Consider the following 19,108-nt stretch of genomic DNA (forward strand, 5'->3'; position numbering starts at 1 on the left):
TGCTAATGCTGTCCCAAAAACATCAGCCCGGTTTCCACCATTTCCCAAACCTTGGTGGAATTCACAATGCACAGCAGCAAAAAAGGCTCAAAACAAAGCGTGGGGGATATTTCGCCGATATCCTACCACGAACAACCTTATAGCCTTCAAACGTGCACGAGCCAAAGCACGCTACATCCGTCGTCAGAGTCAAAAGGAATCGTGGATCCGTTTCACATCATCTATTAACCAGTCTACCAACTCTAAGGTAGTCTGGGATAAAATCCGGAAAATGAAGGGAAAATATACCTCCCACCCTTCTGCAATCCTAGATTATAATGGATGCGCTATTGCAGATCCAACTGCAATAGCCAATGCTCTTGGGGAAACATTCTCTAACATCTCTGCAACATCTTCGTATTCCCCAGAGTTCCTGGTCCTTAAACATAAACTGGAAAAGCAAGCACTTAATTTTAAGACCAAGGGCCTCTATCCCTACAACGGGGCATTCACTATAGAGGAACTGAAAAGAGCCCTCACTCTTTCCAAAGCAAGTGCTGTTGGACCAGATGGCATCCATTATGAAATGATTAAACATCTTTCACCAAACTCTATGGATTGTCTGCTCCTTCTGTATAACAGAATCTTTACTGAGGGGCAGTTTCCGGATTCCTGGCGAAAGGCAATCGTTCTTGCCTTTCCTAAGCCAGGAAAGGATCCAAAAGTCACCACCAATTATCGTCCTATTGCTCTGACCAGCTGTCTGTGCAAAATCCTGGAGAGAATGGTTAATTCTCGTTTAATATGGTATCTCGAATCAAATGACCTTCTCTCCAACATTCAGTGCGGCTTCCGAAGGAACCGGTCCACCTTGGACCATCTTATTAGATTGGAAGCATCCATCCGGGATGCTTTCCTAAAACGCGAACACTTGGTGTCGGTGTTCTTTGACATGGAGAAAGCGTATGACACAACTTGGAGATTTGGCATATTAAAAGATCTTCATAGCCTAGGCCTTAGGGGGCAACTCCCCATTTTTATTAAAAACTTTTTGGCCAATCGATCTTTCCAAGTTCGTGTGGGATCCTCACTCTCTCGTCCCTTCAGCCAAGAGGAGGGAGTACCACAAGGATCAGTATTAAGTGTCACGCTTTTTGCCATCAAAGTCAATTCCATCACAGAACAACTTCCTCCAACTGTAAACTGTGCCCTCTATGTTGATGACTTTAGCATATTTTGTCAGTCATGCAACATGAGGGTTATTGAAAGACAACTGCAGAAAGCCATTGATCACCTTAATTCCTGGGCACTTGCTCATGGCTTCAGGTTCTCGCCGGAGAAGACCGTTTGCGTACACTTTTGTCGCAAGCGTAATCTTCATCCTGAACCTGAATTAAGGCTCGGACAAAATATTATTCCAGTAGTGTCAGACACAAAATTCTTGGGACTTGTGTTTGATAAAAAGCTGACCTTTCTCGAACATATTCGTCAGCTTCGTACAAAATGCACGAGGGGACTCAATATTCTCTGCTCTCTCTCCTCAACGCCTTGGGGAGCAGATCGATGCACCCTACTACGGCTTTACCGTGCACTTGTACGATCCAAATTGGACTACGGGGCCCAGGTATACTCCTCAGCTAGAGATAGTGTCCTCCGATGGCTGGACTCTGTCCACCATCAGGCTATCCGTATCGCTACTGGAGCTTTTTGAACATCTCCTGTCCAGAGCTTATACGTCGAAGCAAATGAACCATCGTTATCCCTTCGACGTAAGCAGTTGGCTTTAAAGTTGAAATCCCTGCCAGACCATCCTACGTGGGCATCCGTTTTTGAGCCACGTTGGGAAAATTTATATAATACCCGTCAGACTGCCAACCGACCTTTTGGTATTCGTGTCCAAGAGCTACTCAGAGAGTTTAACATCATGGTAGACAAGGTTGCACAAACACCAAAAGAAACTCTTCCACCATGGCATGCTCATACTCCATCGTGCGACTTTTCCCTTAAAAAATGGGTAAAGTCTGAGACCTCATCATCTGTCTACCAGCAGCTCTTTTCTGCACATCGAGCTGAGAACTCCGACTTCCTGCCCGTCTACACAGACGGCTCGAAGTCTGAATCGTTCGTTGGATCTGCTGTTGTGTTTCCGGACACTATAATATCTCAGCAGATTCTTCCTGAATCCAGCATATACACTGCAGAGCTGCATGCTATAGAGTTAGCCTTGGATCACATTCGAACTTGTCAGTGCCAAAGGTCAATAATATATTCTGATTCCCTGAGTGTATTACAGGCTTTATTATCTCTAAGACACAACTCTCATCCAGTTCTCTCTCGGGTTCAGCAGAAGATACATTCTCTTCATGAATTAAAGTTTGATATTCGCTTCTGCTGGATTCCTAGCCACATTGGGATAAAGGGAAATGATTTGGCCGACACTGCAGCCAAATCAGCAGCTCCCACTAATAATCGTTGCCTGTCAGTCCCCTATACAGACTACAGGCAAATAATACGAGAAAATATATATTCCCAATGGCAAGAACTATGGCATAGAGAGAGAACAAATAAATTATATCAAATAAAGCCTGTAATTGAAACATGGCAGTCCGGTCTGCGCAGGAATCGGAGCGAGGAAGTTGTTCTTGCCCGACTCCGCATAGGACACACTCATCTGACACATTGTTTTCTGCTGAGGGCGGATGACCCTCCTATGTGCGAGTCTTGCGACACCATTTTAACTGTAAAGCATATTTTAATAGATTGCGTTAATTTTACCGATATTCGCGATGTATATTTTACCGCTTTTACTCATCCGACTGAGCCTTATACACTCAGTCAGATTTTATCAGACAACGACCACGTGTCAGCAGTTTTTAAGTTTTTACAAGCTGTTAATATATACAAACATATATAAATTGGATCATTTACTTTTAAACTTATACTGCTCTATATATAGAATAACAATCTGACGAGGTAACCTTTTTAAAGGTTACCAGAATTTATATTTTTGATCTTTTAATTGATACTTGGCGCAGTATAATCTTAGTCGTTTTTGCGCCAATAAAACTAAAACTAAAAACTAAAAAAAATCCACAACAGCGGCCCCAGGACAGAACCCTGGGGGCAACCCCTGCAGACACTGCGGTTTACCCTACCGTAGGGTGCCACGACACTAATACTCCTGTCGGTAAGGTAAGACTTGATAGTGAGATACAAATTGCAGGGAAGGTTGGCCTGCCTTAGCCTTGCCAGGACACTTGGCCACCAAATGGTGTCGAAAGCCCCGACAAAATCTATGGAGATGATTAGGTAGTATTTACTGTTGAAATTGGTCAAACCGTACAGCAGATGTCTAAGGTGGTTGGCTGTTGTGGAGGCTTCGTGGGTGTTTTTGGAATCGGCTTCAGTCCCGCAGTCTTCCAGTTTATGGGACTTTTAATACATGTATTAAACATCATGGCAAGATCCAGTCTTCCTCACATTTTGAGGGTGCAACTCGAAAACAGGGTTCGCAAGCTAGCCGCTAATTTATACACCGGACAGAACCTACTGGTAACTTTTTACGAGGCTTCTGAATCAGCTAGTGTATAATCTTGCTACCTCTACCCTGCCAAATAGTGACTGAAGGGAGTCCGAGTAGAGTGTATAGGGGGGGTGCATTGTCGAGGCAACATTATATTAAGGATCTAGGTATATTCTTACCATGTGTGTACCCTATCCAAAAATTTCATTACTTCATACAGCATGTCCCACCCACTTTTTCGTACTATTCACTACACCATGAATTGTCAAACTAATAGAGTAAACTTATCTGCGAAAAGATCTAAACCTCCCAAACACTTCCTAATTCATTTCACAAATATACGTGGTCTCAATTCTAATTTCAATGATGTCCATTTCCACTTGCTGTCTGCCAAACCCCATGTACTTTTTCTGACTGAATCTCAGTTATCAGTTGATTCAACTACTGCTCATCTCAGTTGCCCAAATTATTCACTGTGCTTGTGCATATGTCCGTTCCGATATTCCCTGTCAGAGACTTGGTAATTTGGAATCTCCTCTTTTTGATCTTCTCAGGCTTAAAATCTCTCTACCTCATTGAGTCAAATTCATCTGTTGTCTCTACCGTTCTCCCAACTCCACTAATCACTTTGAGCTCTTTGACTTCCTCTCTTTGCAACTTGACTTTCTCCAGTCCAACTTTCCTAACAGTGAGGTAATTTTCCTTGGTGATTTTAATGTTCACAACTCCGGCTGGCTTCCGTTTTCTAGTCACACCGACCCAGCTGGTCAAGATGCTGAGGCTTTTGTAATTACTAATGACAAGAATACCAGACAATCCCAACCATACAGCCAACACGCTTGATCTTTTTCTCACAAACAACCCTTCTAAGTACACGGTCGAAGTGAGAGGTCCTTTAAACACCTCATATCAGAACTTGCTGATTGTCTCTTCTCCAATGGAGCCTTTATCACAATGGAGCCTTTATTCCTAACTTCGTATTGTTTGGCATTACAAGAATGTAAAATGGAATGATCTGTGAGATTTCTTTTCTTTTCCTTGGTCGGATTGCTGTTTCAAAACTTCTGATGGCAACGTTTGCTCAGATCGTGTCAGTGAAATTATTCTTGCAGCAATGGAATCCTTTATCCCACACTCCACTTTAAAATCTCGTCTTTTATCTAAACCGTGGTTTTCCAATAAATGTACTAGGACTGTTCAAGAGAAGAATATCTGATGTGTTGATTTTTATTTTCAGATTTTTGGCTGGAAGAATCTACAGTTAGCCAAGCTTCCTTATCATAATTGGCTTGTTTCTAATTCTTCAGTGTCATTTTCTGCTGACACCAAAGCTCGCAACAATTGTAAAGCAGTTATTAATCAGTCCAAACTAGAGTTTGAACAGGCTAAGAGTAGAAAATTTGCTTCTTGCCCTAATGGTAGCCGAGCATTCTGGTCTCTTGCCAAAGCTATTGGCCGCAACTTTTGCCGATCTCTGCTCCCACCTCTGTCCAAACCAGATAGTTCTGTTGTCACTTCAGCCAAGGATAAAGCTGACCTGCTAGCATACCATTTTTCTTCCAACTCTTGTATTAATGGTCTTGGTAAAACACCTCCCTCCGTTCCCAACACGCTCTATTCCAGGGGTGGCCCACAAGTCGATCACGGATTTAATTTCGGTTGATCACGACGAATTTTAAATATACAGTCATCCCTCGATTTGTGCACCTTATGCAATGAAATTTTTGAGATGGTAGATCGCGGCACATTTTGAAGGAAAAAAAGTAGATCACATCACAAAATAAGTTACCCACTCCTGCTCTATTCAATGCCTCCTGTGGTCTTCCGTCAGAAGGATTTTGACAAATCTTAATGCTAAAAAGTTCCAGGTCCTGATGGCATTTCTCCACTTGTTCTCAAAACATGTACTCCTGAACATGTTTTGAGAACAAGTGGAGTTTCAAAGGTGTTTTTCGTTCTGCTTGGAAATTTGCTTATATCCAGCCAGTTCCTAAAAAGGGTGACAAATTCCTCCCATCCAATTATTGTCCCATTGCATAGAATCCTTCTGTCTGAACAATGATTGCCTGTATGGATTCCGTCTGTAATCCAGTATGGATTACAGTGAAATTACAACAGATCATTGCTTTCTTAAGATGTTACTACTACAGCATTGCTGTAGTAGTAACATCTTCCTCCTTAATTTATAGAGTATTGGTCAAACATTTTATATTTTGAAATTAACAGCTAATTAAAATATTGCATACAAAAATCATGGATTATATCTGATGTGTTGATGTTTATTTTCAGATTTTTGGCTGGAAGAATCTAATTACAGTTAGCCAAGTGAAATTACAGTGCCTTAATGTGATTTGGAGAATGTTTCCTTATAGAAGGATGCCATATCATATTACAGTCCTTTATATATTTAATGTGGTTAACTTGGTCGCTCTTTTCCATGTCAGCTTTGTAGCTGCCAAAGTTAATGTAGTATGTATGCCTTGTTTTCATATTTATTTCTTAAAAATTAATTTATTTTTGAAGAATGCCATTATATATGAGATGCAGCAATAAAGTTCTTGGACTGGTGCAATAAAAAGAACACAGTGAAGGACCTCAGAAATGGTTTTATTTTTATTCAAAGTAATCACCACATGATTTGAATAAATACAGTCAGTCAGCGTATAACACGTGTTTGCACTACACGAATTCGATCATACACGATTTATAAATAGGGGAACGATATCTTATATAACACGAACCGAATTCTCATATGCACGAATTGCCTTTGTCTTTACAAGAAATGGCTGTCGAACGCAGAATCACCCCAACCGAACGCAACATGATAGGAATGAACAGAAGATTCTGAAAATGTATTTATGTTTTTTATATCAGTGAAGGGGAAACACATTTCACCATAATAACATAAAAACCAACACAATTCCAACAATCGGTATAATCGCAAATGCAATTAGATCGAGTTTACTACCAGTTTATAACAGATTCCACTAGCAGAAATGCAACTGGAAATTGTTTTTATTGTTTTATGGTAGTAACCCCTAGAAATGTGCTTTAGTAAAATGGAAAGTGTTAATAGTGTATCTCTGCCTTTACGGTGTTGTTTATTCAGTTGCTACACGTGCACAGCTTTGTTTATGTGTATCAAGCATGCTTCCTCATTTTGTAATTGTGCTTTATTCCCTAAAAATGAGTAAAATACTTAAAAGGTGTGAAAAGGAATCGTCCTGGTGAAGACACTGCAGATTCAGAGAGAAAAAGAAAAGCAATATCGATAAGGCGAACTGGGTCAAAAATTCTTATCCGGGAAAATTTATAGTGGCCTCATACTATGGTTTATGGCCAAAATCACACCGGCCTCTGGCCCGCCGGGGTTTCCCTGGTAAGGCTTATGGCCAGTCCGCCTCTGTCGATAGAGAAAAAATATGAAATTGTGAAACGCTTTGAGCAAAACAAAAGACCATGTGATATTGCACGTGCTACAGACCCAAATGAGGCAACGCCGAGAATTACAAAGAATGCAGAGAAAATAAAAACAACTTTCATAGCAGGAACAATTCAAAGTTTAATTAAAGTCCATTAGATTAAGACACAAAGAATTGGAAAAGATGGAACGGCTGTCATCTGTTTCGATAGAAAATCAAGCAAAAAAACAAGTTTGCTTACGATAGAAGCAAAAGCATTAGCAATATTTTATTACGTAATAGTCGTAATAAAATACTTACATATTTTATTACGATTATTTATTGTGTTTCATAATGTTTTGGTTACAAATGTGTGTTCAATCTTGGGTAGTCAGCACTTAATCCTATTTTTCCCATAGGGTCTGTTGTTTATATTGCACGATTTTGCATTGCACGAGGGTTTCTAGGAACACAACTATCGTGCTATACGAGGACTGACTGTACACTTAATACACCGTTCTAAAAAAAAAAGACCTGGCACAGCTGTCCAAAGAGAAAATGTTCAGTTTGGCAGTTGTGCAACAAGGACCAGCTGCCCTTCTCTTGAAATGTGCTTCAGCAGTCTTTGAAGTGCCTGTATGTAGAGCGCAACATTGACTCTCTCCACTTCAGTTACAAATTCCTTGTGAATCATACTCTTGTCAAAAAATATGATCAGCATTGTCTTGATACTGGACTTCCGTAAATGAAACTTTTGGGCCTTGATGATTTTGAAGTCCACTTCATGCTTTGATGCTTCATCTCTGGGTCGTACTGAAACACCCAATCTCATCTCCATTCAGCGGAGTCAAGGAAATTAGGATTGTTTTGACAAGTCTGGATAAAATCTTCGTATGATGACGCTTTTTGTTGTTTCTGTTCATCTGTGAAGCTGTGCAGCACAAATTTTCCACAGACCTTCCTTTTCGTAAATCATTCATGCAGAATCTACTGAATAGTCTCCTTATTCATATCCAACTCATCAGCCATCATTCTGAGGGTCAAACGATGATCTCCTCCCACACTATCCCAAAATTTTGCAACTCTATCCTCATTTCAAGAGGTTGAACTTATATTCACTTATATCACCAGACACACTGGTATGACTTAACATTTCTTCACAATAAACAACAGTTTTATATGTTTCTGTTGCAGATTTTCCCAATTTAATGCAATTTGATATTCATTCATTGCTTCGTTCCAAAATCGTGACATGACATGCAACGTCAATGCTACTAATGAAACTGGTTATTTGCAACCTCTTGCCCTATTGGACAATCTCTGTAGATGGCAGTACAGAGATTGTCCAATAGGGCAAGAGGTTGCAAATAACCAGCTTCATTAGTAGCATTGACGTTGCATGTCATGATTTTGCAACGAAGCAATGAATGAATATCAAATTGCATTAAATTGGGAAAATCTGCAACAGAAACATATAAAATGTTAAAAACTGTTGTTTATTGTGAAGAAATGTTAAGTCATACCAGTGTGTTCGAGGAAATTTGAACTACGGCGTACTAATTCCATTTATTATTATCCCTACCCTCATGGTCTGAGGGATAGGATTCCTCCGGCTGGCGGCAGTGTAGGTATGGGTCAGGGCTACCCAGGCCCAGCACACTGGGCCTGGGTAGCCCTGACATTCCACTCCCGAGCGCATTTATTGCATGCCGGGTAGTTTGTTTGTTTGTTATTTGGTTTTTAGGAGCATTAGCAGCTAAGGCCATATTGCTCTGGGATATGCGGTGGTCATTCCATGACCTTTCCGCATCCTCCGTATTTGGTGGTGACGGACTCGAACCCCGGTCTAATCAAGAAGCGTGTGCTATGCACTGCTGCTCCTTCCCACCTGGCTATGTAGGCGCCTTGCTGGGTAGTGGGCGTCCCTCTGGATTCAGTGGTGGGTGAGGAGCCCTGGCACTGAACAAATACAAAAACTACTATGAATCCTGATAAACTTAATTCTTCTGGGGCTGCAACCCAAATTTAAGTGAAGAAACAGAAAGTTCTATTGCGGCAAAATGGCAACATACTGAAATACCACAGGGCCTGTTCCAAGATTCTTAATCATTCACTCGAACAGTGAAAAACCGATCGATACAGAAGGGTCAGCAGATTCCCCCAAATCAGTTAAGAGGCTCTGTTCTGTGGACCTCTTAATTGAAACAAAAAATGACAGGCAGTCTAAGCAACCTCAATTGGAGGAATACCCATTAACAGTGACACCACATAGAACACTCAATTCATCGAGAGGTGTTATTTCGGAGTAGTATCTTCTAGAGGTTACCGAGGAGGAAATCTGCTCTGAACTAAAACCACAGAGGGTAATTGCTGTTAAGAGAATTAATGCACGTAGGGATGGGAAACTTATTCCCAGTAGAAACATAATCCTGACTTTAAACTCACAGACGTCTCCTAATGAGAATAAAGCTGGCTACATCAACTGTCCAGTGCATCCATATATTTTGAATCCTTTACGATGTTTTAGGTGCCAAAAAAAAGGACATTCTCAAATGGTCTGCCGTGGAATCCTTTCATGTGCTCGATGTGGTGCAAAGGACCATGAAACAACATCATGTTCAGCCACAAAACTCACCTGCATTAACTGCCAGGGAGAACACCCAGCCTACTCAAGAGCATGCCAGAGGTGGAAAGAAGAAAAAGAAATTCAATAGCTGAAGGCAGAGCTGAATATACCATATCAAGAGGCAAGGAAAACAGTTAAACCTATAAATATCAACAGACCCACCTACGCTGAAAAGGTAGAAGGGAGACGTTCCATCAGAACTTAGGTAGACATGACCATTCTTCCAAAAAGAGTCATTCACTCCCATCACACGTTACCTCTTCAGCTGCCACTCTCATATCAGTACATCCTAATGCTCCACAAGTAACAATGTAATCCTGGGTATAACCTCCATGCACAAGCCCACTGTGGGTGACCACGCAGGTGTGAACCAACGTAAGCAGGGGTCGAATTGTGGCACCCACACCACATGGAGGAATGCCGCCCCTCTGAGTTACCAGGCAATACTAGGTGGTAGATGACTCTCATCAATCGGTGCAATACCACCACTTTGCTTATTGGAGGCTTGAAGTGGTGGAACCCATGTTTAGTCTCCAGAGCTAAGTTCCGTTCAACCCTTCCCCATCTTTTCCATCATGCAGAATGACTGATGACTTTTGAGGTTATGATGAACATCGTGGCGAGATCCAATCTTCTTTACATTTCGAGGGTACAGCTCTAAAATGGTGTTCGCAAGCTGGCCGCTAGTTAGTACACCGGACCGAACCTATTGGTAACTTTTTAGGAGGCTTCTGGATCAGCTAGTGTATAATCTTGCTACCTCTACTCTGCCAAATAGTGACTGGAGGGAGTCCGAGTAGTGTGTATGCGGGGGACATTGTCGAGCCCACGTTATGTCGAGGATCTAGGTATACGGTAAACCCGTGCTATTCGCGGTATCTGTATTTGCGACCACTGATTTAATATAAAATGAAACCTAAAAAAATGTGAATTTTAAAGCGCCATGAATATTTTACGCCATAAAAAAACATGGGCGTGGCTAAAATTATCTTTCCCGGTCAAAACAGCGTTCAGTGGGTGGGAGGGGGGAGAGGGGTGACAATCGCGAGCGTGGATATTTCTCACTAATCCTTGTTCAATATGTGTTATGCGTTTGCCATGGAAGGTTTCGTCGTTTGCTTTTAATTTATATGCTTATAAATTGAATAAATTTATCAATTTATAAATTGATATGCTTACAAAAGTGATAAATCTACTGTTTTGCAGTGTGTAAAACAGACTTTCTCGAGTGTGTTAACGGAAGAAAGTGACTTTATTGTGGACAAATTCTTTCTAATCCGTACAAAAATATGGCTACGAATAACAAGGGAAATGTGAAAATATCAAAGGTGATGACATTAGCGAATAAAATTGAGTTATTAGTCAAAATTTCTAACGGTGAGAGTGTCTCCTCAATGGCAAAACATTATAAAATCAGTGAGTCAACGGTACGATCAATCAAAAAATCGGAAGAAAAAATCGCCGTAGTGTCGGTGAAAATGCGCTATTTGCTTCAGAAAGTTGCTCTGTAACTCATGATGTTAAATTAGAAAAAATGGGAAAAGCTTTAAATCTGTGGATAGAAGGCCGAACCCAAAATAAAATTCCGTTAAGTTCACTCGTCATTCATGAAAAGGCAAAACTCCTTTATCAACACTTTAGCGAAACTGGTGATAGCACTGGCGGGATAAGTTTTTTTGCTAGCAAAGGCACTGGTTTGAAGTTTCTAATAAATATTACATTTAATATTAAATTTTTTCTTATTTTCATTTCAATGCCATATGCTTGCATTTCACTATGTACATAGTCATATTATGAAGGTACATATAATACATACGTAGACAAAATTTTAGACTAATTTTTCTTATATATTTCATACTTTGGAACGGGGAACCCCTTTATTGCTATGGGAGCCATAACTCGGTATTCGCATTTTCGGTATTCGCGACATTTCTCAGGAACGTAACCCCCGCGAATAGCAGGGGTTTACTGTATTCTTACCATGTGTATGCCATATCCAAAAATTTCATTACTTCATACAGCAAGGCCCCCCCCACTTTTTTAGATCTCTGAAAAGATCTAAACCGCCCAGACCTTCCTAGTTCATTTCACAAATATACGTGGTCTCTAAATTCTAATCTCAACGATGTCCATTTCCACTTGCAGTCGGCCAAACTCCATGTACTTTTTCTGACAGAATCTCAGTTATTGGTTGATTTAAATACTACTCATCTCACTTGCCCAAATTATTTGCTGTATGATTCCTTTCGCCTCAAAAGTGGTACTTGTGGATATGTCCATTCCGATATTCCCTGTCAGAGACTTGGTAATTTGGAATCTCCTCTTTTCAATCTTCTCTGGCTTAAAATAACTTTACCTCATTCTGTTGAATTCATCTGTTGTCTCTACTGTTCTCCGAACTCCACTAATCACTTGGAGCTCTCTGATTTCCGCTCTTTGCAAATTGACTTTCTCCAGTCCAACTTTCCTAACAGTGAGGTAATTTTCCTTCCGTTTTCTAGTCACACCGACCCAGCTGTTCGAGATGTTGAAGCTTTTGCATTTACTAATGACCTTGCATAGATTGTTCATTTAACTACGAGAATACCGGACAATCCTATCCGTACAGCCAACTCACTTGACCTTTTTCTCACAAACAACCCTTCAAAGTACACGGTTGAAGTGAGTGGTCCTTTAGGTACCTCAGATCACAACTTGGTGATTGTCTCTTCTCCTATGGAGCCTCTATCTCATGGCTATTCCCAATCTTGTGTTGTTTGGCAGTACAAGAATGCAAAATGGGATGACCTGCAAGATTTCTTTTCTTTTCCTTGATCAGATTACTGTTTCAAAACTTCTGATGTCAACTTTTGCTCAGATTGTGTCAGTGAAATTATTCTTGTAGGAATGGAATTCTTTATTCCACACTCCACTTTAAAATCAAGAAAATTTGCTTCTTGTCCTAATGGTAGCTCAAGCATTCTGGTCTCTTGCCAAAGCTATTGGCTGCAACATTTGCCCATCTCTGTCAAAACCAGATGGTTCTGTTGTCATTTTAGCCGAGGATAAAGCTGACCTGCTAGCATCCCATTTTTCTCCCAACTCATGTAGTAATGGTTTTGGTAAAACGCCTCCAACATGCTCTATTCCAGGGGTAGCCAACAAGTCGATTGCGGATTTAATTTTAGTCGATCACGACAAATTTTAAATATACAGTCATCCCTCGATTTGTGCATCTTGTGCAATGAAATTTTTGAGATGGTAGATCGCGGCACATTTTGAAGGAAAAAAGTAGATCGCATCACAAAATAAGTTGGCCACTCTTGCTTTATTCAATGCCTCCTGTGGTTTTCCGTCAGAAGGATTTTGACAAATCTTGATGCTAAAAAGCTCCAGGTCCTGATGGCATTTCTCCACTTGTTCTCAAAACACTCCTGAACTTACTCCTGTTCTTTGCCGCCTTTTTTCACTTTCTTATTCCAAAGGTGGTTTTGATGTGGTTTTGACGGTGGTTTCCGTCAGTGTCGATTCACTGGTGATATTCTGGCTTATGTTACCCATTTATGGATAAATTCAATAGAAAAGTTTGGTGAATCACAAGCAGTTGCTCTTGACTTCTTAAAGGCTATCGATCGTGTTTGGCACAAAGGTCTTCAAAACAAACTTCCATCTTGTTAACTGTCTTTTGTGATTGATTATCCAGTTTTCTCTCTGATCACTCACTGAGGTTGATTGTAGATGACTATCTGTCTTCTAACTTCACTAATGCTGGTGACCCCCAAGGTTCAGTTCTTTCCCTCACTCTTTTCATCTTGTATATTAGTGACTTTCTTCCATTGACTGGAAATCCTGTCCATAGTTTTGTCGATGATAGCACATTGCATTCCACTTTCCATTTTGAGAAACCTTGCCCTGCTCAATCACAGCTTCAATTTCTTGAATATCCGCTACCAATTCCTTAAATGCCGACCTGCAGGTAATTACCAATTCCTAAAATGCCGATCTGCAGGATCTCCAGTGGGGCAAAGACAACTTAGTTGATCTTTGGTGACACTCCAATTTCTAGGCAAAATGATATATCTCTTTTGGCGATTACCCTCAGTTCTAATCACTCTTGGCACAAGCACATTACAAATATTGCTTCCTCTACATCTAAAAAACTTGGTTTTCTCTTTCGCTCTCGGCGTTAATTTTCTTCCAAACAGCTGTTCACTCTGTACAAATCGCAAATCCGTCTTACCATGGAATATTGTTCCCACATCTAGGGCAGTTGGCGGAAGATGTTCCCACATCTTCCTCCAACTGTAAACAGTGCCCTCTATGTTGATGACTTTAGCATATTTTGTCAGTCATGCAACATGAGGGTTATTGAGAGACATCTGCAATAAGCCATTGATTGCCTTAATTTCTGCGTTCTCGCCACAGAAGACCATTTGCATACACATTTGTCGTAAGCTTAATCTTCATCCTGAATCTGAATTAAGGCTTGGACAAAATGCTATTCCAGTAGCGGCAGACACAAAATTCTTGGGACTCATATTTGATAAAAAGCTGATCTGTCAATTCTGTACAAAGTGCACAGAGAGGACAGAATATTCTCAGCTCTCTCTACTCTACACCTTGGAGGTGCGGACCAATGCACCCTACTACGTGTTTACCATGCTCTTGTACGATTCAGACCAGATTACTGGTCCCTGGTATACAACTCAGCCAGAGTTGTATACCAGGGACCTGGCTGAGGACAGCAGTATACTTCGATGGCTGGATCATGACCATCATCAGGCTCTCCACATCGCTACTGGAGCATATCAAATTTCTCCTGTCCATAGCCTATATGTTGAAGCAAACGAACCACCATTATCGCTTTGACATAAGCAGTTGTCTCTAAAGTATGCCTTAAACCTGAAATCCCTGTCAGACCATCCTATGTGGCCATCTGTTTTTGAGACACAGTGGGAAAGTTTGTGCAACTCTCTCAAGACTGCCAATCGTCCTTTTGGTATTCATGTCCAAGAACTAGTCAAAGAACTTGAAATCAAGGTAGACAAGATAGCCCAAACACCAAAGCAGCTCATTCCACCGTGTCATCCTGACTTTCCAACATGCTACTTTTCCCTTAAAAACTGGGGCAAGTCAGATACTCCATCGTCTGTCTACCCTGCAGTGCTCTATTCAGCACACCGGCCGAACATTGACTTCTTGCCAGTTTTCACTGATGGTTGGAAGTCGGAATCATATGTAGGATCCGCTGCTGTTTTTCCGGACACTACTATATCAGAGCAGATCCTCTCTGAATGCAGTATATTCATTGAAGAGCTGCACGTAATTGAGTTAATCTGGACCACTTAGTGAATACCAGCACCAACAGTTCATTTTATATTCTGATTCTTTGAGCATCTTAGAGGCTTTATTATCAGTCAGACCTAATCCTCACCCAGTTCTGTCACAAGTTCAGCAGAAGAAACACTCTCTCCATGAACGTGAATATGATATCCACTTCTGCTGGATTCCTAGCCACATTGGAATTAGGGGAAATGATTTGGCTGACACCACAGCCAAATCAGCAATTTCCACTAATAATTGTTGCCTGTCAGTCCCCTATACAGACTATAGGCAAATAATACACCAAAAGATACTCTCCTAATGGCAGGATTCATGGAGTAGACAGATTACAAATAAATTATATCAGATAAAGCCTGTAATTGAACTGTGGCAGTGTAGTCTGCGCAGGAATTGTAATGAGGAAGTTGTTCTCGCTCGGACCCACATAGGACACAGTCATCTGACACATTTGTTCTTGCTGAGGGCTGATGACCCTCCTATGTGTGAGTCCTGTAGTACAGTTTCAACCCTGCAACATATTTTAATCGAGTACCCAGATTTTAATGATATGCTTTTTACTGCTTTTAACCATCTGACTGATCTTTATACACTCAGTCAGATTTTATCTGACAATGACAAGGTGTCAGCTCTTTTTAGTTTTTTACAGCTTACTAATTTATATACATGTATATAAAATAAGCTTTATTTTTAGAATATATACCACATTTTAAACTTATACCTAATCTTTTGACCAAGTAACCTATTTTAAAGTTACTGGAATCTATTTATACTTTTGTCTTGCCGCATAATAACCACTGTTGCTAATGCCCCAGAAAAAATCAAATCCAATCCTTTATCATTTAAAAAAAATTAATTTCTCTGCAACATTCTGCAATCTTTTTGATCAAATACTGTATTATTAGATTGAGCTGTATTACATGCAAAATGCAACTACCGTTTAGGCAGTGACACATTTATTACTTGTCATATGAACTAATATAAGTAATCAGTACCCTTATTGTTTGTGCACTTTACTTTATGACTCCATTGAAGGCCATCTGATTACAATGAACTAAAAATATGCTTCGATTGGGCAAATGTTTATAAAATTTGTATTTACATATTTTACTTTAAGAGAATAAACATTACAAGCCAAATACGTTTCTATAAAATATCTATCTTTTTGTTGGTAAAAAAACTGCTTTCGTAAAGTTTATTTTTTATTTAAAAAAAGCCCTGGTTATAGTTGAGTATAAAAAATAAAGTAAAGTAAAGTGCAGCCATTATCAACCCACTGCAGGATGGAAGCCTCCTCAACAATTCATGCTGAGGGAAATGGACCATAATCTGCCACGCTGGTCCAGTGCGGGTTGGCAGATCGACCGTATTCAGCAGTCAGGGGCTTGAATCCCGGTCTACTCAAAGAGCGTGTGCTACTGCACTCCCGCTCCTGACCACTCGGCTACGGAGTATATGAAAACATATTTATTATTGAAGTAGTAATGTTTGTATAATGGTCACAATAAAGTACTGTTTCCTTAATTTTAGTTCATATATTTGCACATGGCAATAATACACGTAAGTCTTTACAAATTTCTCAACATATTAACTACTTTTGGACTTATTGCATTTCATTTTGTTTAACATTCTGATCACCATTTTTCAATGGGGAGGTAGTATGACTTGAATAATGAGTTTATTTTTTCAGATATCTCCAGAAAATGAGATTGTTTGCCATTTCTCTGATAAAGAGTATTCTTATCCGTCATATGGTGTACCAATTCCACCAGAAGGAATCAAGGTTTGTAGCTATCAGTTTTCAAATTTTGGAGACGCATATTTAACAAATATTTGAATAACATTGGAAAAAAGAAGTAAATTTTTGGCTGTATTTATGAAATAGGAATTTATTCAAGTTTTATATAAAAATTAACAAAATCAGTTTTGTGCCCATTATTTTCAATAAAATAGCATGGAAAATATATCATCTGATACAACTGAATTGTTGTTAGCATAAATTATCTGATAATTGTGGTCAACAAATTTAAACTGCTATGTTTTTTATCATAATAAAATATATTGTCCATGTGCATTTTACAGAGCTGAACATGAATGTGATCTTAAAATTTCACTATCAAGCCTGATTTTTGAGAATACAGTAGTGTCAGTTATGAATAATTGATGTCAGACCCCTTCAGGATAGCCAAATTTTTCGGATAATTGAACCGGAAAGTTTTCCGGTAAGATTAAATAGAATTTAATCTAATTATTTAATTAAATCAGTTTAATTAAGTAAGATTAAATAAATTTAATCTTACCTTACGATTAAATTAAATAATTAAGATTAATTATATAAAAAAATTATAAACTAATTTCGGAAAAGAGAAACATCCATCAAGGCATTTTTATAGAAAACAGGAAAATTAGAAAGATTTTTAAATGCTCTGTTTTTTTGACTTGCTGATAATGAGCATGGACAATCTGTACATCCCAATGACATTTGCACACATAGTAACTTTTCTTTGTTGCATAGCAACTCGCTCTTTTCTCATTTTAAAACTTGGTGCAGGCATTTCTCTTTTGGTGGCTAGGGTTTTTCTCAGTAATGCTTTCCATAATAAGCCTTACTGAGAATGCTTTCCATAATAATAATCAACATTATAAACGTTTTCTTTCTTGTGATTTGCTTAACTGAATCGAACTTACTTTTAAAGGATACCGCTGCCGATTCGTCTGTAGAAAGTTTCTCTCCTTGAATGTCTAGTTCATGTATACTGCGTCTCAGTTTAAAATTTTTCAGCAAACTTGTGTTGTCTTAAAATCTTTATTACCTATTAATTTTTCGATTAAAATCCAATGCCTTTTTCACACAATGTTGGGCCAGACACTGGTTCACCTAAACTTTGCTTCTGAAGAAAACAAAAAAATAAAGTGCACTCTCTGAAGTGGCATTTTCATGTTTCGACATCGCCTTTTTCTGCTAGATCCTCCTTCACTATCCATAATCAACACAAATTCTGTTATGGGATTGGAATTTTTCTTGATGTCGTAAATTGTTGAAGTCCCACATTAAAACTCTTTGGAGAGATTTCCTAAATTTTCACCTTTTCTAATTCTATTAATAAAATCCATTTTTTGTTGCAATGTTAAAACTGCTTGTTTTCTTTTCGTTCACATTTTACCGTAAAAAGTTGAGAAAAATAATAAATCGCACAGTTTCGGGGCGATATTATTCTTACCGAATCTGGAGCTAAACTAAACTGAAATTCACTCGTGGTTTCTGAGAAAACCCAGTGGTCGCTGTGATATTTTACTAAAGCACATTTCTGAAGGTCACATAGAATTCTAGAGGTCACAACCATAAAACAATAAAAACAATTTGCAGTTTTTGGTTTATTGGGCTTTTTGTTTATACAATCTGTTATAAACTGAGGTAAACTTGATCTTTCGCTTATTAGAATCAAAATTCAATTTGCAAAATGACACTAACTGGCACTTATTGTACTACCTTTAATTTAAAAGAAAAATGAAAGAAAGATCAGCCTTTCAAATTATTTTGGATAGCTGATTGTACTGTATTAAACTTTTTGTTTTACTAATTTATTAATAGAATGGGAATATTTATAAGGTTAAAACATTTTTATCCCTCTTTTTTGGTGTCCAGTGATAATCAACAAGTGTGTTTGTGCTCCACTGGTCTTCACTATTTTCCCATACAAGAAATTTCCAGTCACAGGGAAACTTTCCACAGGTTCATTGGTGATCAATTTTGGAAGTAAAAAATTAAGAAGCAAATGTAGAAAATGAATTTTTATGCTCTTATTACAACCCAGTTGGCGCCTCCGTAGCCAGGTGGGCAGGAGCAGCAGTGCATAGCACACGCTTCTTGATTAGACCCGGGTTCGAGCCTGTGACCACCAAATACGGAGGATGCGGAAAGGTTAGGGAATGACCACCGCATATCTCCAGAGCAATATGACCTTAGTTGCTAATGCTCCTAAAAACCAAATAACAACAACAACAACCCAGTTCGTTGTTCACTTGGGAGTTGGTCAGCAAGCTCATAGCAACCTCAAATATTTTGATTTTTGATTTCCTGAATGGTTTTCATGGAAAACGAAGGCATGCTGTGTTGCATTTTCATGTACAATAGATATGTTGTCAAAAGAACTCTTTCATTTAACATCTTGATTTGTGAACCAAGAATATTCCCTTGTTTATCTAGATGGCTATAAATCTATGAAATTTTTCTTGTATTGGTGACTATGTTTTCCTTTT

At 39.2% G+C, this 19,108-nt stretch overlaps 1 protein-coding gene across 2 annotated transcripts in view; it reads left to right on the plus strand.

Annotated features, from left to right (window-relative positions):
• LOC150091144 (E3 ubiquitin-protein ligase RNF13-like) overlaps positions 1-19,108 on the plus strand; it is a 341,104-nt gene that overhangs the window by 104,154 nt on the left and 217,842 nt on the right. For both annotated transcript variants that reach the window (XM_090382193.1, XM_090382202.1), the window contains 2 exons: positions 5,792-5,971; positions 16,539-16,631. In XM_090382193.1, the coding sequence (XP_090238319.1) occupies positions 5,792-5,971; positions 16,539-16,631 (273 nt within the window). The remainder of the gene's footprint in view (positions 1-5,791; positions 5,972-16,538; positions 16,632-19,108) is intronic.

The sequence above is a fragment of the Mastigoproctus giganteus genome, chromosome 1 (genome assembly GCF_048544385.1).
Source record: "Mastigoproctus giganteus isolate SK-2022 chromosome 1, ASM4854438v1, whole genome shotgun sequence".
Classification (NCBI taxonomy): domain Eukaryota; kingdom Metazoa; phylum Arthropoda; class Arachnida; order Uropygi; family Thelyphonidae; genus Mastigoproctus; species Mastigoproctus giganteus.